General features: G+C 38.6%; 1 protein-coding gene across 2 annotated transcripts in view; it reads right to left on the minus strand.

Moving 5' to 3' along the window:
- Window positions 1-18,504, minus strand: part of AP1S2 (adaptor related protein complex 1 subunit sigma 2) — a 28,044-nt gene extending 9,540 nt beyond the window's left edge. For both annotated transcript variants that reach the window (XM_029241166.1, XM_029241167.1), the window contains exons 1-4: window positions 18,359-18,504; window positions 16,041-16,219; window positions 9,119-9,227; window positions 8,452-8,589 (exon numbers count right to left, since the gene is read on the minus strand). In XM_029241166.1, the coding sequence (XP_029096999.1) occupies window positions 8,452-8,589; window positions 9,119-9,227; window positions 16,041-16,219 (426 nt within the window). In that variant the 5' untranslated portion in view covers window positions 18,359-18,504. The remainder of the gene's footprint in view (window positions 1-8,451; window positions 8,590-9,118; window positions 9,228-16,040; window positions 16,220-18,358) is intronic.
- Between the last annotated feature and the right edge of the window lie 159 nt (window positions 18,505-18,663).

Genomic DNA, 18,663 nt, shown 5'->3' on the forward strand with positions numbered 1-18,663 from the left:
ACACTTCTAGAAAACAGGAGGGAGGGACCTCAAATATCTTCAGAGGTAATACTGTTAATGTCCTGCTCCTAGATCTTTTCTTACTTGATGCGTATCTTTCCATATCATTACATAGAAATTGATCTCATTTCTTTCAAAGCCAGGTTAACAGTTTCATGTATGGTTGTACTGTAATTTTCTTAACCTATTTCCCATTGATGTACATTTAGTTAGGTTCCAATGGCTCAATATTATACTGAGCATGTGTCTTGCTGCATTTGTATATTTCTGTTGCATAAAATTCCTTCCAGTGTAACTAATGGGGCAAAGGTGTACACATTTAACTGTTAATAGATATCACTAAACTAATCCTTCAAAATGGAATACAAATTTATGTGTTCATAAGAAGCAAACAATTATTCTTTGCCAATCCAAGAAACCAAAAAAAAAAAGCTACCTGATATTTTAATTTACATTCCCTTAGTCAAAGGACCATGTGTTTTTTCTTTCATCTGTGGACTACTTATTCATATCTCCTGCTGTCTTATTCTGTTGTGCTGTTGGTCTACTTCTATTACATTTGTCTTAAAAATAATAATGAGGAAAACTTAACTACATTTCCTAAAACCCTGCTCTAAAACCCGTTAGTGATAAAATAGTAAAGAGAAATTACTTTCTCTGGCAGTTAATTGTACTTTTTTAATAAAGAAGCAGAATAATTAACCTAGCTAATATAACTTTAAACTATAAAGAAATAGTTTTAAGCACATTTTAGGGTAGTTGTATTGTATTTGCCCTGTTCTTCCATGAGGATCATAACTTGAAATGCCCTAAACTTAATCAGGATTTTCAAAATAGAAAAGATTTCTTGGAATCACTGAGTTTCAAATATTCAAACTCTAAATATCTTTACTAAGTAAATTCTTTAACGCTAATAGGGTATAAAAGAAAAACAACAAAAATGTCTACAGGTACAACATAAGTCTATATATGTAAATTCTGGTCATTTAAACTATTCCTCTCTTAGGGAATTATCAAATCCCTAAGGTGGATAGGGAAATCAGCAGAAAATTCAAGTGTTCTAACTGCCTGCAGGGTATGGTCAATTCTGTTTTCAGGCAAAAACTCAATTACCTTAATAGATGTTCACAGATTTGGTTGTTGTTGAGGAAATTAAATTATATAGTGACATCCCATAAGTTTTGCTACGGGCTATCTCTGGTTATCAAGTAAAAGTAATTTTGGTGGATCACAGAGGTGATTTTTATAGCCATTTACTTGAGCACATTTCTCCTTCTTTCACAATTTTTAGGGTTTTTTTTCCCCTTCTACTTTTGATTCATTTTCAGCCAGTCATTTATAATCTGGACTATACATTATATTGAAAAGATGTAGCAGTCCATAAATGTAAATGGAATCTATAAGTGAAATTTTTATATATTACATGATGTTAAATTAAACCAGGGTTTCTGGACCTTGGCACTGTTGACACTTGAGGCCGGATAATTTCTTATTCTGAGAGGGCCGTTATGGGCACTGCTGGTTCTTTAACAGTGCGTCCTTGATCTTTACCTACTAGATGCCAGTAGCACCTCACGGCTAGCAGTGACAATCAAAAATGTGTTCAGACATTGCCCAATGTCCCCTGAGGAGGCACAACTTCCCCACCCCCAACCCTAGTTGAGAACCAGAATAAATTGTCTCTGGCTGGTGGGTAAAATTATGTTCTCGTGTGCTTGCCTGTATTTGTTAATTTTCCTATAATGGGAATTTTTATTAAAAAAAGACAGCAGAGGAAACAATAAAAGAAAAAAGAATGTCTCAATAGGGGAAAAAAGAACTCAAACCCTGCAATTTTTCAGAAAGTACTTTTTAAAGAAAAAAATCACGTCAACTTACTTCAATAAATAAATAAACAAACACATAAAACCACCACCACCAGCAGGTCCCTGTGCAGGTCCCAATCCTAGGGCTCATGCAATCAACTTAGTGGATCAGGACCAGCATTGAAAAAAAGAATAGAATAGAAAACACGAGACTATAAAATAAGAAATATAAGTAAGTATATATTATTTAACCGAAATTTTTTTTGGTTTATGTAACTATTGTGATATAAAATTGCATTTATTACTGTGGCTTCTTGTCAAATACTTTTGAAAATCACATTTACAGTTACTGAATATTTTAAGTTATTCCAACTTTTCATTATTACAAACAGACCAGAGTAGCAACAGTGGACTCAAAATGAATTAAAATGAAACACCAAGGGGGAAATCCTCAAAATTCTGAAAAGCAAACAAAGAAAAAGAGCTCAAAAAACAAACATACAGCAAAATGATTACAACCTAAAAACCAGTGACCAAGGGCATTGGCCAAATTGTTTCTTATTAAATGCAAAGTGAAAGGCAAGATTTGTTCCGCCTTCTGTTTTCTCTGTATCTACCCTTCTGTATTTTCTATTTCAAGCATTAATGTAACTAAACCTCACTTATCCAGAATTTGTTCTAGCAGACCCCAATCAAGTTTACTCATAAAAAGATAAAATAGGGCTTCCCTGGTGGCGCAGTGGTTGAGAGTCCGCCTGCCGATGCAGGGGACACGGGTTTGTGCCCCGGTCCGGGAAGATCCCACATGCCGCGGAGCGGCTAGGCCCGTGAGCCATGGCCGCTGAGCCTGCGAGTCCGGAGCCTGTGCTCCGCAATGGGAGAGGCCACAGCAGTGAGAGGCCCGTGTACCGCAAAAAAAAAAAAAAAAAAAAAAAAAAAAAAAAAAAAAAAAAAAAAAAGTTTAAATATGCTGGCATAAAAGATTATATAGCCTTGTTAACTTTTACCCAATTGAAAAGAAGAAGGTTTAGGCTTAAAGGTTTTAATACAAACAGTGGTAATTACAAAGGAATTACAGGAGCTTGTCTTATTAAAGCCAATCCTAAGAGGATTTTTATCAAAATGCTTTTTGCTGTTATATTACTGTATATATTTTAAAGCATCTGTTTTAAAACAATGTAAGATATTCTTTATTCTTGAGTTTGACTACCTTGCCCAAAGCCCAAATATTCTTAATTAGCAAGATTTTAATTTAAAAAAAACCCAAACTTATTAAAAGGCATGTTATTAAATACTTCAATAAGTACTTACTTACTTAAAATACTTTTAAGTTACAAAAGATTCATTTTTAAAGAAATCACTTTTTCTCTTAAGATTCTTACCTTTCCATTTTTATGCAGTCCAAGAGATTTATTAATTACTACTTCCACAAAGATGTTGTATAGTACTAAGATGTATCATGCAGGCCCAGCACTAAAACAAATCAATTTTAGCAGCACTAATTCTCCATAGAGCACCACTTTCTAGATGAGGCAAATTAACAACTGTAAATCCAATAAATCTATTCATAAAGTGGACCACCTTGAAGTAGAAGCAAGTTCATGAGTGTAATGCTTGCTTTTGGTACCTCACTTATTTTTCATTTCTCAGATTACTTTAGTGAGAAACAATACCAACAGCAAACAAAGCTCAAAAGGAAAACCCCCACGAATTTGAAAATGATGCTGTTAGTATAAAAAAAAAGGTTGACACATCTCAAAGCGCTGATCAACACCATCATGCATCTACCGCTGAGGGTTAAAGCCCAACACCCAGTATTTAACTATTTGATCTTCACAGATCAAGTAAGGACTTGAAATCATCTCACGTGCAACAGTTTTGGCATAACACCCCATTTTATCCATGCCACGAAAATGGTAAATTTAGTAGTTACCAATAAATAAGGTGGGGGTCAAAGGGACTAAAGCCTTAGACTGCTCTTTATCATAAGATATCCTCAGACAAACCTCCCCATTCTTCATTCTGGCTCTATAAAATTAAGGAGCAGAGAAAAACTGGTAAGTGCCTGACTTCATAAAGAAAATGCACTCTATATTTCCTTTGTCATTATATGTAATGTTTATAAAATAAATCCAACTGTACTGCTACCCCATGCCCTCCCTCCAAAAAAATCTAGCTTAAAATAGGTATTTAATTGGTGCTGGGGAAAATGTTCCAAGTATTGCAAATAAAAAATGTCAATTTAGTAATCTCAGCATGTTGCACTTTAATAATTTAAGAATCAAGTTAAGTACAAGTGGCATGTTAAGAAAATATGTTTTAAATTCCAACGGTCAAACGTTAAAAATTGGGTAACAGACCAATTATTCTGGGCTTTACCCCCAAATCTAATTATGTATTCATACAACAGAATACCAAAAGGAATTAACATAGAGTTTGGTCTAGAAATATCAAAATTGTAACCCTTCCTTACCAAGTAATTAAGTAAAATAAGACATCTTTATTATTTAATCATAATATCTGATATTTTAGTAATTATTATTCAGATACACATTTATGTTATGTTCTCATTACTGACTATAAAATGCTAATAGAAAATCTGCTTTATGCACTGACTTTCTAACCCTGTTTGCCTATAAAATGAAGGACTACCTAAACAAACTATATGACATTTACACAAATTGAGTAAAAGGGACATTTTAAAGAAATTTTTCTGAAGAAAATAAACATTCTTAAGGATAGAAATGTGTATTTCACAGATTAAAAAAGGATTAAAACCAAAATTATTTTGTGCTTTGCATATATCTTTAAGCCAACAGATATTTTCAATATAAATTCAAAGTCATCTTTGGTGTTTAGAAAAAATCAATTCAAGTAAAAGACCTGACACTAAATAGAAAAAGAAAAAAAAAATCACAATATATGAAAAACTAGACTAAAATCAATTAATTAGGACTTCTACAAATTTAAGACTGCATTTAGATAAGTGTCTTTACAGCTATATTTACAATTTTGGAAGCAAAATCATTTCATGACATAGACTCAGTGAATATTATACCCTAAATTATAAGACCAAAAAAGCTACTATAGATCTAGGCATTTTGATAAATCCAACAAGAAATGATTTGAAAAATACTATTTATATCTATATATCCAATTAATAAATTCCAACTATTGATAACTTGGACAATGAAAATTTCCAGTCTAAAAAGTAAAGGATAGCATCAGTCTTAGGAAACGTACTTTGTTCAACATAGAGAAACCTCTAGAAGAATTATGAATTTCTTTACTATATTACTGAGACATACAGAAGTTGGTGTCTAAAACAGAATGTTTAAAACATACCAAGAAAATACACAAATGGGGGCTGGGGGCGGACAGAGCACAGTGGTTAAGATTTCATACAGCTCTGGAGTCTAGCAGATCTGGGTTTACAATCCTGGTTTTGCAAACTGCTACCTAGGACCAGTCATTGGAACTTCACCGAGCCTCTAGAGCCTCTGTTTCTTCTTTGGTTAAAAAGGCTCTCGTGGGGGCTTCCCTGGTGGCGCAGTGGTTGAGAGTCTGCCTGCCGATGCAGGGGACACGGGTTCGTGTTCCAGTCCCACATGCCGCGGAGCGGCTGGGCCCGTGAGCCATGGCCGCTGAGCCTGTGCGTCCGGAGCCTGTGCTCCGCAACGGGAGAGGCCACAACAGTGAGGGGCCCGCGTACCACAAAAAAAAAAAAAACAAAAACAAAAGGCTCTTGTGACCTTCTCAGGAAATCCTGATGATTAGCATAGGATGCCTCACATCTAACTGCTCAATAAGCATTAGCTATCATCATAGTTCTTTTTTGCTATCATGGTGTCCAGACAAATCTTTTTCAGCAGTTTGTAGAATGCTTTTTCTCATCTTATTCTATCACCTATTTTATAAACATAATATTCAAATACTCTCCCAGAGATGTAAACTTGTATCATGTATCAACATATAAATGACTCTATTGTAGGAAACAAACATCTTATCATCCTGGATTTCTTATGACAGTACGTTGATGAATAACCTGAACAAACAAGTTAACCGGAACAGAATAACCTGAATGAAGCTTAACTGCCCCATACAGACTTTAGCTTGGTTTCATAAAGGCCTTAACCTCACTCTAAATTCAGAATGGACCAGCCACGTTCTGCCTCCTCAAGACCTGAATGGCTAAATTAAGAAAGATGGTTCACCTGGACCATTGAATAGAAAATGTCTTAACATAGTAACAATTTGGTTTATGTACAAAACAATGTAGTCACAGATGAGAAATAGGTCCAAAGCTCTCTTCTAAAGACAAGGAACTGTAATTAACAGTAGTCAGGTTTTTTTTTTTTTAAACTAGAGTGAGATGGAGTAAGGAGAATTTTACATGGAACTAAGGACATCCTATGCTTCTCTCTCCATTCCTACTTTTCCCAATTAGAGATATAAAAATACTACTTCAAAAAGAGACATTACTTCTTATTAAAATACTTTTATAGGGGAGATACACACACATGTACACATTTACAAACAAACATGTACCTGTAATAACTTCTGGATCCTCTAGTATATTACTCAATACATGCTATAAAGTAAACTTAGCATATTTGTCATATTGTAAAGTGTATAGCGATTTCCCAATAGGGTTTAAAAAACAATCCAGACACAAGAGACGTCAATGCCCTAAACATTACTCTCCAGAAAAAAATATTAAAATTAAAAGCTGAACTTCAACAACTTTAGAAATGTTTCAAGGCATACGTAATTAATCAGGAAATGACAAAGTACTTGGACCAGGATCTGACAGAACCGAATATAGTTCCATAATAATGAAATATAAAAGTGATCAAGGGAAGGAACAAATATGAAAAACTCCCAGACTGCACTGGCAATCCAGGGGTTAAGACTCTGCGCTTTCAATGCAGGGGACATGGGTTTGATCCCTGGTCAGGGAACTAAGATCCCACATGCTGCACGGCACGGCCAAAAAAAAAAAAAAAAAAGAAAAATTCCCAATTTCTGACCCTGGTCTTGACCTAATTTTTAGAAAAGTCTGGTTAGTGAACAGCAAAATAAGGAGGTGCTAACTTTAAAGCAATTTTACAACAGTAGAATATGAACTTGTAGTCGGCACATCTGACATTTAAAAAGAAAATCTTCGAATGACATGTATACAATCAATTAATAAACAACTGTGGCAAACCATACACACATGGAAAAAGGGCTGTGCTCATTTCACTACTGAACAGCAGATGCCATTAGGGCTGTCAACAAAATACTTCACTTGTGCAGGCACCTTAACCCCTGTTTTGGTAACTCAAGATAATTAAATGTACAAAGCATTGTCTCATATTTAACTTATGAATGTTCCAGATGATGTCATCCCAACTTCAAACAATCCCCACAACTGACATAGTCAGTGACTGATGCAGAGGGATTACCGAGAGCTCCCCACTCTCCTGACTGAGGCCGACAGTTAAGAAGTTATAATGGGGGCTTCCCTGGTGGCGCAGTGGTTGAGAGTCCGCCTGCCGATGCAGGGGACACGGGTTCGTGCCCCGGTCCGGGAAGATCCCACATGCCGCGGAGCGGCTGGGCCCGTGAGCCATGGCCGCTGAGCCTGCGCGTCCGGAGCCTGTGCTCCGCAACAGGTGAGGCCACAACAGTGAGAGGCCCGTGTCCCGCAAAAAAAAAAAAAAAAAAAAGTTATAATGAAGAAAAAGATTTACTCTGATTTAAAGCCTCCTTTAATAATAAAAAAGACAATTACCATAATGAAAAAATTAATTTTTTTATATTGACTAGCTCCTTCTCCTCATGCTATAAACTTTCTATTTGAATAAAACCACAATTATGACTAAAGCATAATTCAACTAGGTACCTGAATTAATGTATCATTAAGTTTTTAGGAAAAGGTAGCCTTATCTACGAAATTTTTAACTTCGGAAATTGAAGGTACAGAAGTATCAAATATACAATTAACCCAAGACAACTGTGGAAGTTAGAAAGGGAAAGGGGTTTTATCAATGGTTCTTGTGATATCAAGGCAAGACAAGAATGTAGCTGTTTAACAGAACATGGTTTGTTATTTAAGAAAAGCATAGAGAAGTAGAAATACTTTTTAGTTAGTTTTGCTAACACAAAACTAGAGGATTCTACAAAAAGTATAATTATAACACTATCATTTGCTTGGCTACATTTGCACTTAATGGACATGAGGTGAAAATATGAACCAACTTGGAATGAAAATGCCATAATCTCACAGTCAACTCCTCATTGTACACACTAGTGAGAAAAGGGGTTATCTTAAGTAATACAGAACAATGGACAGAGAGTTCTCAAATTACTGTTACTTCTCCCATATTAAAGTAGTCCATCCTCTAAGTGTTTGGACTCTGGTGTTTTGGGGTCCCAAAATGGGCCATCTCCAGATCATCTCCAAAGTAAACAATCCATCCACAGATAACTGAGTCGATGTGGCTGACACATATTCCAATCAACAAACTGCACATGGACACTACATGCCAAGCATGCTTCAGAGTAATTTCTGAAACTGTAAGAATGAGGGAAGATGACTGAGACTTCCCTAGCAAGAGCAAAACATGCTAGTGTCCAGTCAAGAGAACTCTGAGTAGCTTACCTCCTGTAGTAGATCAGCCTGCTCAATTGCTTTAAGGACATTTTTCTTGGATGTTTCCTGAACTTCTCCTCCCAAAAGAAACTCATCCAAAATAAAATAAGCCTTCTCAAAATTAAAGATGATATCAAGTTCACACACCTGAAAAGCAAAAATAAATAAACAAATAAAACCGAAGAAAGTAAAAGATACTTACCTACTATCAGGTAGTCAGTAAAATCTGACCAGAGGGAATCAATCTTAATGCCTACAAGCTAAGGAAGACCAGACTCTGCAAGCTCCTAACATGGGCAACTTAATTTTCTACTCATAAAGACTGATCTTTTGAAATACATATTTTTGGGTAATATGATTGTAACTGCTAACCAAATCTAAATTCTATACTAAGCACTTCCAGTATATTAATCTTTGCAGTTGGACCCCTTTCTATTTCACTATTTTAAACCTTGTTCTCACCAGCATAATTAAATGAGTAGGTCTGTGGGGGTCAAGCAATTCTGGCAGTTAACTCACTAGGCACACTGACAAGAAATAGTCATTCCTTCCCTCTCCCACAGTTACTGTCAAATAGTCAGAATCCCCAAGATAATCAAATAATAAACTTGTTACAGAAAAGGTTAAAAAAAAAAGCACTATGGCATTCAATTTCCTAAAACAAAATACTACTCACACTGCCAAAATACTTGTCAAGTAATTCCACATAACGATGAATTATTTCCAGGGTAATTAGTTCATTGTCCTGATCCTCAATAGCACAGCAAAAATACAGGCTGGCATATCTGTAACAAAAAACAGATGTAGAAAAAAATTTACCCTATAATCATGTTTTCTAAAATACATTTTCATGTCCTATTGTGAAATATGTCATGCTTATACAGTTTATTTCCTCTTTACAACAGTAGATTATTTTTCTCCTAGACTATAAAAGTAATAAATGTACAAAAAAGAAAATTTGAAAAGTACAGGCAAGCAAAAAAAAAAAAGAAAGTTACTTATTTTGCTCTTCTTCCTAGAATATTCTAAAACACAACTGACCCAGGTTGTTCTCAAGTTTACTTAAAACAAAGTGCACTGTGTGACTATTTCAAACCACAAGTAAACAGGGAAGAAAACAAACTCTCCAACTGAAGGACTTATTGAAGATGCCGTCAACGTTAAGTCAACGTTCTGGAACATTTTACTGAAGTGTAATATACACACAGAGCAGAACACAAGTCATAAATGTACAGCCTGATGAGTTTTGAAGTGAACATACTTGTGTACCAGCACCTGCACCAAGAAACAGAATTATTACTGAACCCCTGAAGCCCCTCTCCTAATCTCTCCTGGTCACAGCCTCCCACCCCCAAAGGTAACTACTATCTTGACTTGTAACAGCACAGAATTATTTTTAAAGGAGTTTTATAGGATTATGGAATAAACCTCAAGAAAAAAACAAGAGTTCCAACTAATCATAGAAGTCAGATAAAGAGAACGGGGAAACTGAGACATGTCCTCAAATTTTCCAAGTTCTACCCTGTTAAATTAAAGCTCAGGTTATTTACCCTTGAAGGTATAATAAGGTTGGAAAACTCATATTCTCCAAACTAGGATTCTAGCACATGGGACTAGGTTATACTTGATCCAAGGAAGTCAAAAGTTATTAACACAACCTTGAGGCATACATAAGGAAGGATGACCTAACCAAGTCCTTTGAGGAGGGTTAAAAGAGTATTTTCAAATGGTTTAAATGTATTTAAGGCTTTTGAAAAGAAACAAAATGAAAACCTAAGACGTTCTAAACAAGTCTCAGTTGCCATTGTAATTTTCACAGAGGAGCATTTAAGTGATTTTTAGAAAACACAATGGGAAATTACTGCTCATAGCATCAATGTAAAATAACATACAAACACATACACACAATCTGTTTTGAAATTCAAGGAATTCCTGCTCTTCAGTATGAGAATAACTTCAGTATGAGTATTTTCATAACACTATTAATTTCAATATTATTAGAAACATTTCCTCTTATTTGATTTTTCCAACAGTAAGCAGCATCATCCTTGATTACAGAAGGAAAAAAAAGAGGCCCAAGAGTACAAGGGCCTGCCAGGTGGTTGTACTGTGACAAGAAATCTGATCTTCATACCTTAACTCCAGGCCTTTTCCACTCTACCACACTGACTCCCTTGTCATACACATACACTTTTTGCCACGTCCATTCTACCTGATTTCTACATTCACTAAGTTATTTTATTTATTTTTTTAAATAAATTTATTTCTTTATTAATTTATTTTGGCTGTGTTGGGTCTTTGTTGCTGTGCGTGGGCTTTCTCTAGTTGGGGTGAGCGGGGAGGGGGGCTACTCTTTGTTGCGGTGCGCGGGCTTCTCATTGCAGTGGCTTCTCTTGTTGCGGAGCACGGGCTCTAGGCGCACGGGCTTCAGTAGTTGCAGCACGCGGGCTCAGTAGTTGTGGCTCGCGGGCTCTAGAGCGCAGGCTCTGTAGTTGTGGCACACGGGCTTAGTTGCTCCGTGGCATATGGGATCTTCCCGGACCAGGGCTCGAACCCGTGTCTCCTCCATTGGCAGGCGGATTCTTAACCACTGCGCCACCAGGTAAGTCCTTCACTAAGTTATTTTAAATGGTGGTTCGGGGCTTCCCTGGTGGCGCAGTGGTTGAGAGTCCGCCTGCCGATACAGGGAACACGGGTTCGTGCCCCCGTCCGGGAGGATCCCACACGCCGCGGAGCAGCTACGCCTGTGAGCCATGGCCGCTGAGCCTGCGCGTCCGGAGCCTGTGCTCCGCAACAGGAGAGGCCACGACAGTGAGAGGCCCGCGTACCAGGGAAAAAAAAAAAAAAAAGGGTCCCCTGCAGTCTTAGAGAGAAGGCATTCACACACGTTCATTTATTATCATGAAGGACATAACAGGCACCACCTCCAACCTTACTAACAAAGCGCTTCCTATCTTTCCCAGCACTATCCTATGTTTTGTTTATTGCTTTAAAAGGCAATGGGATATTCCAACCTTCCATCCTCCCTAACCCATGCTCCTCAAATAGTCTTAAATTTGGGAAAACTGATACAATTGACACATAAGATTCTCTGAATTAAGAAAACTAAAGATTAAAGGGGCTGACATTAAAAATGGTAGATAAAAACCAGACATAACTAGCTGCTATGAACAGAGTGCTAAATAATTCCATTAGAAAGAATTTACTAATAGGCAACGTCAGGTAAATTTAATTTGTTTTTTAAATTTCAAGATTTCTTCAGTGCTACTGTTAAGCAATCTAATGCTTACACCATCCTCGCTCCTTATCCACAGTACCGCTTTTTACTTATAAGTAAACAGCATTTAAACACTAGTCAAAGGTCCTGGATTATACGAGTCATTCGGAAATATTACTTTAATATCAAATTAAATGAATTCTTCACTGTAGGTGAGCATCCAGTTATCAGGATTATAAGAAGGCACCTCTTTCCAGAAGGCTTAAGGAAGAAAGAAACAGAAGCATAATAACAGGTAACATTTACTGAGTCCTCACTCTGAGTAAGGCACTGAATGTTACCTAAGGCCTTGGCATAATTTACCATTTTAATCCTCAAAAAAACCCTTCCAGAGAGATACTGTTATTATTTGCATTTACAGGAGACTCAGACTTAATTGAGTAATCTTCCCAGAACAGTGATTTGACTCCAGAGCCTGAGTTGTATATTAAAAACTATGGCCCAGAACTGTGCTAAATAAAGTAATCCTGCAACTGGCAAAAATTAAAACATATTCAAAGCAATATTTTACATGCTTTGAAGAGAGAAATAAAAATTGTTATCCTGATTTAGTAAAAGATTACCAGGAGAACCTGAGGTATACTCCCTATTTTCAGAAGCAAGTGGTTTTAAAAAATTCAATAATGAGCTCATTTTGTTCTCTTAGTATATATTTGTAAGTCTAAATCTGAAGTAAAATTAATAATAGACTAGTAAGAAGAAAGGTATGTTTGGTTATTTTTAGCAGAGTAGATTACGGCTTACTCTAATTACTGGCACTCAGAGAACATCTGAAGGTGCCTATTCTTATATTCACAACACATGACTTCTCCCCAGTCAGCTAAATATCAGCTGACTGTGGGTGACTGTAACCAAACCGTTCTCAATATTCTACTGCTATGTCATTAAAAATTCTTTTGTTAGTAAAGAAAATCAATACAGTACTCTTCAACAAATTCTGAAGCTCGTAATTGGTAGGTGTGTATTTTTTAATTAATATTAAGACTTTAATCCATAACATGCTGCACAAAATAGGAATAAAAAATGCATACAGTGTCTTCTGTGTTCACGGGATCTTCAAGAGCGTTTATTTTAGAGATGAGGAAACAAAGGCAAAATGACTTGTTCAAAGTCACAAAACTAGCTAATGGCCAAAGGAAAAGAACTCAAGTCCCCAGACTTTCAGTCTAATTTTTCAGCTATATTAACCTTACTCCCCTCTCACCTCTCCCTCCCCAAGAGGGGCAACTGTAAAGAAAGGCTCAGGGATGAAGAATGTGGATGAGGCAACTTGAGCAAGGCAGACATAAAGATCACTTGGTGGTATGGACAGCGAAAGTGCTAGTTCAGAATTTCTCAGCAGCTAAGTGGTAATTCCTTTGCTTAAAAGGTCTCCTCTTCCAGCTGGTCTAGGGAAAAAAAAATCACCTGGGGCTTCCCTGGTGGCGCAGTGGTTGGGAGTCTGCCTGCTAATGCAGGGGACGGGGGTTCGAGCCCTGGTCTGGGAGGATCCCACATGACGCAGAGCAGCTGGGCCTGTGGGCCACAACTACTGAGCCTGCGCATCTGGAGCCTGTGCTCCACAACGAGAGGCCGCGATAGTGAGAGGCCCGCGCACCGCGATGAAGAGTGGCCCCCGCTCGCCGCAACTAGAGAAAGCCCTCGCGCAGAAACGAGGACCCAACACAGCAAAAATAAATAAATAAAGTAAAAATTAATAAACTCCTACCCCCAACATCTTCTTAAAAAAAAAAATCACCTGTTCATAGCTACAAAACAATATGTCCTTAAGTACTCTAGATGAGTTTTCAGTATGAAATGGGGAAATGCAGAGGAAAACTGATGATAAATTCTAACTTTTATATGTGAATTTCATGTCAGTAAAGCTGGGGTTTTTTTTAGTGCACCTTTATTTATAGGCGCTTGATGTAAATATCAGAGTCAGGTGAGATTACCCTTTACAGCCTTTAACGGAAAAAGCGGTGGCCCAACATGGATGGGCTGAATGCTGTGCACAGAGCACCAAGTAGTGCCTTCTTTTCTTTTGACAGGCCATCTCCTTCAGGTACAGGAATCTTGATTCCTGGGACTGATTCCCTTGCTTGTATTTTCCTCCTCCACACGGGGGACTCCTTCCCCTATCTAGAAATAAGCTTAAGTCTCTTATGCCATTTTTTAACCCTGTCCCCCACCCCTGTCTACAGGTGGTTATCACCTCTTCTGTCCTTCATAGCAAAGCTCCCCCAAATACTCTACACCTGCTGTTTTATTGTCTCCACCTCTTCACACTTTGCCCCATTTCTTTGAGAGTTCTGTCTCTACTATTCCACTGAAAATGTTCTGATGAAGGGCATTTTGTGAAATGCTCACTGGAAAATCTAATATTCTTCACTTTAGTTGACCTTTATGTGACCTTTGGCACTGGTGGCTTATTTTTGAAACTCTCTCCCCTTCCCCAATGTGACTGACCTTATACTTATCCTTTGCCTGCTGTTTGAATGTTGGTGATCTAACGCTTTATGCCTAATTTTCCCCCAGACCTCCATGCCTATGCCCACCCTGAGAAAACTAGGCATCTCCAAATGGAAGTCACACGGGCCCCTCAAAGTCAACCTTCTACTTCACCATTTACCCCATCAACTGAACCAGAAATGTGGAATAACACCACTCCTCCTCTTCTTTCACTGCCCTCCCTGCTTCTAGCGGTGACCAAGTCTTACCAAACTTACCTCGGAACAGCTCTTCCACCTGCTGAGCCCACAGCAGAGGTCTTCCTTCAGGACTGCTGGATGAGGCAGTCTCCTAACAGATCCCTCAGGTGCCAGTCTCAGCCCTCCCCGCACCCATTCTCCAACTACAGGATCTTTAAAGAAATGCAAATTTTCTATTCATCCCAGTTTAAAACCTTTGCCTCCAGGCTTAAGATTTGAGTTCTGGCCACTATGGCAGTCACTAGCAACTGACCTTGGACAAGTCACTTCTCCCAAATTCTCATTTTTTATAAAGCTGAAGTTTGATCAACAGTAGTGGTTTTCAAACTCAGGAACCATCTACAGAGAGGGTGGAAGCCAAATGAGTTGAGACACAGTCCTGATTTCACACAAGCACCTCCACTTCCACTTGTTTCATTTAAAGTTCTATCCTTGGGGCAAAAAGCTTTTTTTAAAAAAAAAAAAAAATCACTTGACTAGATTACTGTAAAACATCTCCCAGCTCTAAAATGCTATGATTTTTCTCAACAAATACTAAACCAAACACTGGATACAAAATCACCCAAAGATGACTAATATTCATTCTATTCTAAAGAGAAGTCTATGGTATTTTTAAAGTTCTAGATGTCCTATAACCTTCATGACTTTCTCTACCATCTCCCCTACAAACCCCACTCATATTGTAGTGGAATAAAGGAAAACTGAGAGGAAACCCAGGCTTCTCTTTGACCCTCCTCGAAGCCCATACAGTCAGTTCCCTGCATATCCCCCTCAGGAAAGAATTTTTATATGCATGAATGTTCTTATCTTAAATTCAGTAAATTATTTGTAAGGGAACAGAAATGGGGAAGAAACAAAGTAATTATATTTCTTTTAACCTTATGAGAACAATCTTGAGAAGTTTATTTTAAGGTATAAAAAGTTTCAGATATTAATAAAGATGTATAGCATTTTTTAAAAAGGTTAGTGTTCAAGGCCAACCTATGAGTCATTTTGCAACATCAAAATTTTAAAAGTCTGTTCTTGGCAAAATTATCTATCTACCAGATATAATCACACCTCCACCACAGCAACAAGTGTACTTCAAATTAATAAGCCCTAACGAACAAATCCTGTATATATCCAGTTTTTACATCTGTGACTAAAATGGTCTATGTATCCAAGGTGTTTATAAGTGAGTAAGAGATCCTAAAAGTCAGATTAAACGGCATGTCAAATATCAGTCATTACTTTACAGATTTGTGGGGAGAAGGTGGTGGTGGAGGGTAGGTAAATGCTTATCTAAATTCAGAGAATTACTCACACAATTTAAAATACTGATCTTATTTTCCCCTGCAAAGAAATGAATTCTTTCAAATTTCCTAAAAAGATGATTAAGCATGAAGTATCATTTATGCCTTCAGTCACATAATTTCGTGTAAAAAGATTTCCATAATTTTAACATTTTAGCCTGGGTAATAAATCAAAACAGCAGTTATCTTAAAAATACAAAGCTTTACCTTAAGACTATTTCATCTATATCTTTATTAATCATTATTTATAAATGTCATCCCTCAAAAGTCTGCAATTTCCACATTATAAATGATCTAACATTTGATTCTATTTCACCTTCCTGATAAATCAAAATATACCTTTTGTAAACAATCTTCAGATCTCGCCACTCAAGAAAGCTGCACATTTTAGGTTTCCGTGCTAAAACGGTTTGAACAAGTTCTCTTGTGATCTTTTTCTTCTCTTTGTCTGATAATGGGACGTACCATTTCTGCAGTCGAAGCTTTCCCTGACGACTAAAAAGCAACATAAACTGCATCTGTTAAGATAAACAGAACCAAGATTACAGACAATACTTTGATTCAATAAAGTTAAGGTTAAGATGACATGCTGCACAGAGAAGCTTTGGGGGACAGGGCGTTTAGCTAACAAATGATGAGTAGCCATCAATATTTCTATGCCAGTTAAAATAGCAGGAAATTCTTATAGAAAGATCTTCCCACCAGATGCAAATCCTCCCACCCCACCCGGTTCCACGTAAGTTTGGGGGGGCGGGACGGGAGGACAAAAACAGGCGAAGTGACAATTCTGATGAAAAAGATAATTCTTGCAATTTAAGAAACTATTGTGTACCTGTGCTATAGGAATGCATGTATATGCATCAAAAGAGAAATGTTGACATCAACTGGTTTAGATGCATTTGAAAGAAACAGATCTACTATTTTTCACCCTAAACAGAGCAAGCCGTCCTAGTTCCAGACCGAATTACTTGTAGACAGACTGCTATAACTTAGAATGCTCTCTTCAGTTTATGCTTACATATTTTAAGCAAAACAAAAAATCTAAAATATAAACCAAAAAAAATCCCATAAATGCATTTTTCTTAATAAAAGCCTGATTTAAGTATCTCTTCTCATCTCATTTTTAAAATCCCACCATAAATATACACACAATAAAGTGAGTTAATATAATTTTACCTAAGACAATAAAACCTTTAAAAAGCCAAAATAAGAGCTACACACATTACACGAAATACTTCATTTAAAACGATAAAAAACATAGCATCTACAGATGGAGCGGATGCTGAATTCTAGTGTATTTTACACAAACTATTTTGTATATATTTATTTGGAATCTGCAAATGATGATTAGTCTACATGTTTAGTTTTTAAGGAAACCTTCTTGTATAATAATTCAACTGGTCTTCTCAACTGCAAACAGATAAGCACTGTTTCTACAAAGGTAATTTAAAGGTAGAATTCAGATATATATATATTTTTTCTTTTAACTATTCTATGTTCCAGTACTAGTTACTGCAAGTAAGATTCACTCTGACTCTTAATATTCACCACACCATGAACATGGGGTGGGGGAATTTATACAATTAATTTGAATAAAATGGGCCCTAAATTTCGCTAAGAAATCATTGCCGCTTTTTGTAATAATCCAAACGGGCATCAAGATATTTAGAAATTTACGATGCAACAATTTAACTTTATTAAAGTTAAAATTGGCTGAAAACACCTCACTTAAAAAGGATGCCTGGCACGAAGTAAACGAACAATATTCGTTTATTGATGTCAAAGTGCCTCACATAGAAGTCCTGTTAAGATAGCGGCATTAGAAGGGGACAGCAAGTAAAGCATCAACTGGACAACGTTTCATGCAAACCCGTTAGCAGAACTTGGAAAAGAACAGACCCGTATTCCAGGATCTCGATGACCAGGAGGGCTGGGGGTTTGCTTTCGGAACTCAAGGACTCAAGGGAGTCTATAGCAGGCTCCCCCATCTCCCCCACCACCACTTTTTATGACGAATAGATAATTCACTCTCTTGAAAATAAATTATATGTTAACATGGGACGGTGCCCGGTCGCAAGGCACAAGTATTCCTTTCCTCTAGTTAAAAACCAACGCTCTGATTTTGCCACAAATCACAGAGCACCTCAATTCCTGGAGATTGGTATTAAAAACAATGGGCTCGGCCGCGGAACGGGCTCGGGGCCAGCGTTCCTCGGTCCGGCCGTCTCCGATGCCTGCCCGCCGCCCCACGGGGGGCCGCACTCCATCACAGACCGATCGAGCCCGGGCGAGGTGACAGGCAAGGAGCGGGGCAGACAATGGCAACCGCCGCCGCGCAGGGGGCGCCAAGGGTCCTTGGTCGCCGCCGACCCCGCCCGCAAATGCCCCGCAAAACTTGAGGCGATTCCCGAACCACAGGTGCCACGGGGCCGCCGCAGCGTCCGAGACTGGCCCCCGCATCCTGGGGCGCAGCGCCGAGTGGAGAGGGGCGCGGACGCGAAGAGAAGTGAGTTTCGAGGCGCGGTGCCCCAGTGGCGGGCCGGGAGGGCGGACGCAGGGTGGGGTCGTCGGGGCGCTCGTGGGGCAGCGGGGGGCTCTCCCGACCCTCCCTCCCCGCTCCCCGTCCCCGGCGCCCCCGATCGCCTCCCGGGACTTACGGCGGCCGCGGGCCGCAGGCGCGGCGGGGCTCGGCCGGCGGCGGCGGCGGTTGAGGGGAAGCCCCTGTCGCTGAGCTGAGGAAGAGAAGCCGTGTTGCTGTGGGGAGAGGACCCGGTTCGCGGAGTGAAGGCTTAGGCGCCTAGGGGAGGGCGAGCCGACAGACCCCGCCCCGGGGGCCGGACGAGGGAGGAGCCAGGGCTGCGGCGAGCAGAGGGGCGGGATGGGCGGTGCGCGGGACGCAGCTCGGCTGTTGCCAACGGCACCGGAGACAGCTCAGGTGACCGCCCAGTCCGAGGAAGCCGAT

The sequence above is a fragment of the Monodon monoceros genome, unplaced genomic scaffold (assembly GCF_005190385.1).
Source record: "Monodon monoceros isolate NGI ecotype Baffin Bay Population unplaced genomic scaffold, NGI_Narwhal_1 Super_Scaffold_22, whole genome shotgun sequence".
NCBI lineage: Eukaryota > Metazoa > Chordata > Mammalia > Artiodactyla > Monodontidae > Monodon > Monodon monoceros.